An 8,933-nucleotide genomic window follows, 5' to 3' on the forward strand; every position below is an offset into this window, starting at 1 on the left:
ACAATGGCGCTGGTGGATGCACAGGGTATGGTATGAATGTAACAATCGTAAATGAATTGAAGTATGCCGAGTTAAAAAATTTAATGTCATTATCGACTAAAGTAGTTAATTATTGAGAATTTCAACAACTTACGTTGTACAAAATATTGTGGTAAATATAACCTTACATATTTATTATAACCAAACGGGCGTTTAGAGTGATTTTATTTCGTAAAAAGTAAATAGTACGGTATTTATATTTGGCGCTTCTTTTAAGAGTTACCCTGATGCAAATGTGGCGCCATCCTAATTTAATACATTTTGACGACACTTTTTCATATACACAGATGACTCTCCTTACCTCTACCCTCCATAGTTAGTTCGTCTTATTTTGACGCATGTACTGGATTATTTGATAACAAAAAAAAATTGTTAATATAAGTGTCATATCTGGAACTTCGTTCAAAAAGATTCCGATTCAGAACCTCCTTTTTTTTAAAGTATAAGAGCCTAACAATATTCATACGTTTGAACAGGATACTGACAAATTCAATATAATTTTTCTTATCTAGAAGCTACAGCCTCGAATTCTTTACTGATAGTCATTTCAGACACACAAGAAACAATATTTTTATTGTTTTTTTCTGAAGATTAAAAATAAATATATGAATAAGTATATTATATACTAAATTATTATGTTCATTTATTAATTTTAATGATACAAGGTAAGATACGAGATATAAAAAGTTCTAATTAATATAGTTAGTTTAAAATTCAGTCAAAAATTCAAGCTATCGATAGTAAGAACGGTACTAATCAAGAATATTATTGTAGGTAGCACTAAATCTTAAGAACGACTACCAATGAATAATAAAACCATTGTACTAATCTAACTGTGTCTGTCTGTTTTTATGACATCGTAATTCCGAAACGGATGAACCGATTTTGATTTTGTTTTTTTTTTTGTTTGATTTTGTTTGAAAAGTTGGGATTGTTCTTTGCTATGTTTGATGGAAATGAGTCCAAGATGAAAACATTTTTCAAATCGGACTATTAGTTCATGAGATCATTGCGTACAAGTAAATAAACAAACTCAACAGCTTTATATGTTATTACAAGATATAAGATAATGTGTTCCCATTAGTTTTGCGCAAGTGAGTCTACTATACTTGAACAACACTGACAACATTATTTTACAAATTGACTGACTATCATTTACATTTTACTCAAGTGAATCATTACTGGTCTGTGCAATGAATTATAAATCTTTAATCTGGTCTGTGTGAATTTGTTTAAGAATTCAAAATAAACAAAAGTTGAAGTTGAAAATAATAATAAACAAATCTCAAAAATCGAAAGTGATATAGACAATTTTTATAACTTCATAAAATGTAATTCACAGTTTTGTTTTTGATTCCAACAAAACTGTGAATTACAGTACAGTAGTTTATATAAACTGCGAAGTAGAAATAAATTCGACGAATTTAAAGGTTCAAGTTCAAGGACTCTTAACGTTTAAAATCGAAATCAAAAATAAATATTAGTGATACAACGACAACCACAACAACAATGTATTGCTTGAGTTGGGACTCTTATAAAAATTATATTTGTAATGGATTTGCCCAATTGCAACAGGTACGTTTTTTAAAAGTTTCTCTTAGTGAATTTCTAAGTAAATAGGTACGAGAGGACTGTGAAATTCATGATTATTTATTTGCTATATCGAAAACCTCAGTGCTTCAATGTAGATAGATTGAATAACTTAACTGCCATAAAACACTGAAAAACAGACAAAAGTACATAGTGTTAGGGAACAAAGGCGGCCTTATCACTTAAAGTTATCTTTTACGGGTGCACAAAGTAAAGATACAAAATGAAACCCTCATTAATAAAATAATACCTATAAATGTTAAAATACATATATAATATAAACATATGCTATAATAAACTTACTCATCACTTAATAACGTAAATAAATTATTATTTTTCAAACATTATTTTAGAATATTAATAATAATAAATAAATATACTACAACAATACACACATTGCCATCTAGCCCCAACAAAGCCATGTTTTACTGATGGTGACTGATGAATAATAATTCTTATGAATAACATACAAAAGTTCTTATAATATACAAATAAACACCAAGAAATGTTCATCACAAAAATATTTTATGGTTGTGGGAATCAAACCCACAGCATTTACTCAGATAGTAGGGCTGCTACCCACTGTGCCAATCAGCCGTCAAAATAGACTCAGAATAGAGGAATTTTTATTTGTATATCCAATTTCATATAACTTACAAGATCTCCTTGTGGATGGAATTTCAAGCAATCTCTCCAATTAATATTTCCTCCAAATTTATACTCTAATCAACTAGTTAACTCTGACACTGGGGCTATTTCTTTTGCTCACAAATCTCTAAGTTAAATTGAGGATATTAACAGTACTGCAAAAGAACACTTTTTACAATGTTTCTAAAACTTGCAATTTAATCAACAATTTGTGTTCATCAGATTGGGCACTATTGTCTACCAATCACAGTAGGTTTTTAACATGTTATGAGATATCCTGATATTATATTATTATGTCCTTACAGTAATATTTAATGTGTATTTTACAGAGAGAAGAATTAGTTGATATGACTTTAGTCGCTGAAGGACACTTAGTTAAAGTTCACAAGAATTTAATTTCTTTAGCAAGCCCATACATCAAAAATGTAATAAATTTAGTGCCATGTACACATCCCATTATTTTCTTATCGGTGAGTCATAAATATAGCTAAACAACTAGCATTACAGCTTGTTAATTTTTAATGACATGACTTGATTTGTAACCTGGATTGGTTATTGCAAATTTTACACATGTAGCTCTTACCTCACAATTATTTTATGTAGTGCTAAATCACTTGGTCAAATCACAGGTTTGTTGTAAGACCAACAATTAATAGGTCTTAGACAAATTGCAAAATGAGGTGTACTGGGGTGCCCTAGGTTTTAAACGTGCAATTTAGATTTGTTTCTATTGTCTTAACTACTAGCTGTTGTATTGGCTGTACACAAGATACTAGAGAAAGAAAGAGTGAAAATAATCAGTTGATTTTTATTGTGAGTCTAGAATATTACAAGTAACTGGTGTCTATATAACTAATATATAATACCAAACTAGTAGTTACCAGTCATTCAGATTTTGTAAATTACAAAGCCTTAAAACTTTTATTGTGATTTCAGAGCATTACACATGAAGTTTTATGCCAGCTTCTAGAATACATATACACTGGTGAAGTCCATGTAGAACTGGAAAAACTGAATGCTTTTATCAAGGCAGCTAAGGAATTTCAGTTACCGGGTATTGCATATGATTTGTTAAAGGAAACAAGTTTGGTAAGGAAATTTACATGTAGATGTTCAGCATATTTTTAGTAAAACATTTAGTGTAACATTTAGATACTAAATAAAGACTTTGTGATCATTGAAATGTATAACAATTATCATTTTCCAGACAAATGGCCAGAATAATAATACCCCAGAAGCAATACCTACAGGCAAAAACATTAACATAATTAACAGGTGAAATATGTAGTTGATTAAAAAAAATGGAATTATAGTTTCACCTTTAATACTTATAATAACTCTTATAACTACTCCTTTATGTTTTATCAGGCAACTAGAATACAGATCGAGCAATTCTGCTGTTGACTCAAATATTAATGATATTTTAGATTCTCATACAGCACAGAATGTTAATAAAAACCATGAATGGCCACAAAAACATTTGGTATGAATATTTTAATGTTCTTGTTGTTTATTTGGAGTGCCCTGACTTATAAAATTAATTAAGATTGGATAAAATTACCTATTTCAGATTAATAGACACATGAAAAATGACACCAAGGCATTACCTGTTAATAAGATTCAGATTTTGGAAAATAGGTACAGTCATAACACAGTTTTCCAAATAAATTTATAAAGTTGAAAACCATATAAAGAAACATGTATTAATCATATATTTTTAACTGCTTTTAGGGAAATATTGCTTGGCACTAGTGATGCACCCATTGAAATAAAGACAAATGATATTAATTTAGACATTGATATGAAATCATTGGAGAGTGCTAATAATAATAATCAGAATATGTCACATGCAACAATTTTGGTAAGATAGATTAAATAGCAATTTGTAAATCTACTGTCTCTTCCCACAACTTCGTCTGACTAGAAACTTCAGAATTCAGTCTAGTCTTTGCTTGTTAACAATTTTTAATCTTACACTATTGCAAAAATTCGTATAGAAAGTACATGTCTGACATGCATATCACATTTCAAAGCGGTCTGCCCGCTTGTAAACAATTTTAAATTTTCCCTCAGGAACTACTTGTAATTTAAAGGTAGCTTATGACCTTTTCCTACATGTAGCTAAATTTCATCCAAAGCTGTTCATCTGTTTTTGCGTGATTGAGTAACAAACATCCACACTTGCACATTTATAATATTAGTAGGAAGTAGGATTCTCATTTGATTAATAACTTGCCTTTTAACCAATTGTTTAATCTTTTAAGGCCTACTCAAGCTAAATCAACTCAAAACTGACATAGCTGCATTGTTCATGAATATTGTATAAGTAGTAATACTTTATGTCATGTTATATGCTTGTGCTACACATTTATGCTTATCAAATAAAGCTCACAGTTCAGTGTTTATTTTTGGCTAGTCTGTGTAAAGTCAATAAGATGTGTGAGGGTCTTAAAAAGACAACCATTGATTGGGCAGTGCAGAAAAATATTTGAAAATTGAAAACATACAAAGTTTGCTGGAATTTAAAATAGCATATGGTTCACAGCATTTTTGTGTATAACATATATTTTAATGACATATTTAAATTTGTGTATTTTTATTCTTTTCAGATAAACGGGCAGAGTACAAATACTATGGAAGAATTGTCTACAGGGAATGGTATTCAGTTAATAAAAAACAGGTAAAACAATATAATTATTTGTACATGTATTCTGCCACATTTAAAAACACAAATCTCTTAAAATACCAATCATAATTGTAAAATCCTTTTTACATTTATTTATTAATAGCCCAATTCTTAAACGAGGTTAAAGCCTATTAAACATAACACAAGAAACCTTTGGAATCCTAGAAAAAGTAGTAAAAGCGTAATCGGGTAATGAGACGCGGTGAGTCGTAAGTATATTGTGCAGAATTAGAATTAGAATGGATTAAAGCTCTTATGAGGATAATTTACTTATCCGAAGTTGTAAGGAACTGATGGTGTTGCTTAAAAGCCTGATGCTAAAGTGTATCTACGCAGTGTCAATGATCAAAATCCTTTTAAACTCATTTCCAAAATGGCAAACAGACGTTCTTGCCTTCCTAAGAACATTGAATCTTTATTATTCTAGGGTCCTTCATAAAAAACAGATTTAAGCTGCTGTGGATAGGACTACTAAAACCTCACTGAAATCTACTATGCCACACAAAATCACTTTGCCACTGCTTCTGTCATATATTTTTTAATTTTTTTTACCAAGCAATTGATTTATCTATCACATTTTTACTAGCCTACTTGACTATGGGACAACGGAAGGTGATATTGAACTAAATAACATGGACAATATTTTAGTCACAAATATGCAATCATTAGACACAGATTTACAGAAAGATGGTAACAATCATTACGATTCATCCAATTCTGTAACAGTTACAGAAACATACGATGCCAATAACTTTGATGACTTTTTAAAATTTCCCGAACCACAAAACTCGACTGCAAAGAGAAATAGTGTCTCTCAAAATGATCAGAATTATGAAAACAACAAGCCTGCCAATAGTGAAGCACCATTTGAGTACTCTTTGGATCTCAGCACTAGTGGTATGTGGATCTTCTTAATATTATATATTTTTATAGTAATATCTGACAGGCCTAGAAGATGGCCTATTTACCTCAGATTTATTTATTTTTTAATTAGTTATCTTATATCTATATGTATAAAAATGAGTTGCTGTTCGTTAGTCTCACTAAAAGATGAGAATAGCTGGACCAATTTGGATAATTAAAATCTTGAAATATTTGTGAAAGTCTAGGGAAGGTTTATACTGTGAGATAAATACTAATATATATGTATAATTCTTCTGTATGTGTGTTTGTCAACTAGCTCGTCCTAAACACATTAAACGATTTCGAAAAAAAAAACGGGTTCCTGCTCTACTATAAAATGCTGCTCTACTATAAAATTCAAAATTCATTTATTTCAAGTAGGCCTAATTAATAAGCACTTTTGAACCGTCAAGTCAGTCTGTTTGTAGTGACTACCACCGGTTCGGAACGCAGATTCCAATGAGAAGAGCAGCCTTGTTGTTAAGGAATTCATGAATCGTGTAGTATACCGGGCAGGACTACGTCTGGCCGGTCCGCTAGTAAAGGATATTTTTTAGAGCAAACGGCTAAAACTCAGCTTTTAACAAAATTTTGCATCCATGTAAATGCCTTTCAAAAAGCCCTTTTGATTTTATGTTAAACAGATAGTAACAAATATATTTGGACGTGGTTAAACAAAAAGGATGGTAGTTTTGAGACGTTTAGGGCCTTACAAATAAATATGTCATAACGACGCAATAGTTGAACAGTTATTTGTCACACTTCAACAGCTGACAGCACCTTTTGAACCCTTTTCCTTTTACTACATCCTTTCATTTTTCGAAACTGTGAACCAATGAAAATAAATAACTATTAAATATAAGACTGCAATTTTTTACAGTTATACCGCAACAATATACTGTGTCGAATAGAGGATCAGTGCAAATGATACTCAACCGTTACATGTACAGTGTGCAATATAGTGCGAATTCTGGAGTGAAACGCCGATGGCGATGTATAGACTATCGCATATTGCATTGTAAGGCGTTTGTTGATACACTGGACGGTAAAATAATCAAGAGGTAAAATTAATAATCATCTCGGAATGAGCAGGGCCGTAGTTGATCACGCTAGCCAATTGCGGATCGGTAGACTTTACTCATCTATATGGATATGTCGTAATGTCATATCTCATAATCTTTTTTCTCGATCACTTTTTGAAGTCTTCTTCTTTTGGCGCGTTAGGAAAAAATGGTGAGAGTAAATAATACGATGCGCGCGCACACCGCCACAAAAAACCGACACCAAGAAGTTAGCTATAGTCAACATTTTAGTTTATCTAAAAAAGGTTTGACAGTTGACTCAAACAATACCTTTTTTCTATTGTCGTTTTTTCTACAAACGTCATATTCTAATAAGGCGAAAGATTTTTTTTTTTTTAATTGATTTTATATTGTTACGCCGAAGAATTATATCTTCTAACGCGTGTACTTAAGTATACACACGTTTTTTTTCTGAAAATACGATTATTATTTAAATTATTAACATTGCTTAAATTCAAAATATTGTGGTTATGGACATTCATTGCTGCGGGAATATGTTCAGAGTAAACAACATTAATTCCTCAAAACACCGCGTGTCCCGACACGTTAACTTGTTTTTTAAGTCGCATATTACGGAATGCCTATAACATTTTAAGATGTTTTCCAGAAAGAACTGCCACACTCATCCATTCCACGATAGCAAAATTATGAAGAAGTTAAAAGCGAATTTAGTTTTTGGAGCATTTAGCACTGCGATGCATGAAATGAAGAAACGAAACAATATGGACAGTGTAGTTCAAGCTATTGACAGTGAATAATAAATAAACTGTTTTTTAGTACGAGTATCAATTTATTTTTCTGAAAATTATTTGTATCTGTTAACTATCTACAGTACGTCAACCAACTATGGACCTCATACAAAGGCTAACGAGTCACTCATCGGGCGATGAACAGAACTAAGCTTGGAGTATCTCTTCGTGATTCAATCAGAAATAGAAAATCCACCAATATTTAAATTGGTCGCAAAATCGAGCGATCTTGCGAAGTAAACGATCGAGAAATCTATTGAACTTAGTCGCACAATCCAGCGACTTACTTAAATTTGTCGCACGATCAAGCCACTCATGCGAACTACATGATCGGACGAGTTATGCAAGCTATACGATTGGGCGACTTATTTAAATTACATGACCAAGCGACTTGGTCACACAACCCATTTTATGACCGAGTATTTTTTTTACTAAAATGTTGTAACTTGTAATCAGCGAATGGAAATTTTTTCGTAACCGACCGTAAATAATGAACCTCTAAAGCCTCTGAAGTATTATTTCAGTTTTCATTTACACGTTGTATATTTTTTTTTTTAAATATTCACCAGTCATCTTGTTTCCATAACACAACAGCAAAAAAACGCGCTACGCTTACTTTGGGACTAGATGGCGGTGTGGGCACCTGTTGTAGTATATTTATTTACTGAAGCCAGCAGTAGACGTCCATCAATTGTTATGATGATGATGATGATGACTAACTGTAAACCAACAATAGCAATTTTAAACCAAATATAGTGTGTTCTTAATTCTGTGTTCTTACACAGAATTGCACAGAATCCGAGTGCACACGAATAATTTAAGTACCGTCACCGTTACCGTGACAGTAATTATTTTACCTCTAAAACTCTAAACATTAAGCATAAAATGGGGAAAATGGGAAAAGCTTGTGAGCTAGCATCATTCTGCTGGTGTGAAGAGATATAGGCGCTGGGCGTTTTCTCTGTTTTTGGACAATGCACTGCATGCAATAAAAAATAAATAATGAATTCTGAATGTTCTTAAAATTATGTGGTTAAGAAACATACATTTTATTTTCGTCGTAATTTAATTATCGATACCTACACAAAAGAGGTAACAAAATACACCTTTCAGGATATAAGGACATTAAAGCCATTGATTTTTTATGTTACTATATTTGGAGCTCACTGTATTAATTAACGTATTTTTTTAGGTTCTATATTTAAGTATTTGTGAGTGTTTATGATTCAATTATAA

The 8,933-nt window shown here is 31.5% G+C and overlaps 1 protein-coding gene across 1 annotated transcript; it reads left to right on the forward strand.

The window, feature by feature from the left end:
• Positions 1 to 1,259: 1,259 nt before the first annotated feature.
• Positions 1,260 to 7,733, forward strand: LOC120627647. Its single transcript, XM_039895661.1, has 12 exons — positions 1,260 to 1,370; positions 1,418 to 1,614; positions 2,607 to 2,747; positions 3,214 to 3,366; positions 3,485 to 3,552; positions 3,646 to 3,760; positions 3,848 to 3,915; positions 4,009 to 4,138; positions 4,887 to 4,957; positions 5,550 to 5,860; positions 6,747 to 6,927; positions 7,556 to 7,733. The coding sequence occupies exons 2-12, from the start codon at positions 1,549 to 1,551 to the stop codon at positions 7,704 to 7,706; spliced, it is 1,455 nt and encodes a 484-aa protein (XP_039751595.1). The 5' UTR covers positions 1,260 to 1,370; positions 1,418 to 1,548; the 3' UTR covers positions 7,707 to 7,733.
• The last annotated feature ends 1,200 nt before the right edge of the window (positions 7,734 to 8,933 follow it).

This window comes from Pararge aegeria, chromosome 11 (genome assembly GCF_905163445.1).
Source record: "Pararge aegeria chromosome 11, ilParAegt1.1, whole genome shotgun sequence".
Taxonomy (NCBI): Eukaryota; Metazoa; Arthropoda; class Insecta; order Lepidoptera; family Nymphalidae; genus Pararge; species Pararge aegeria.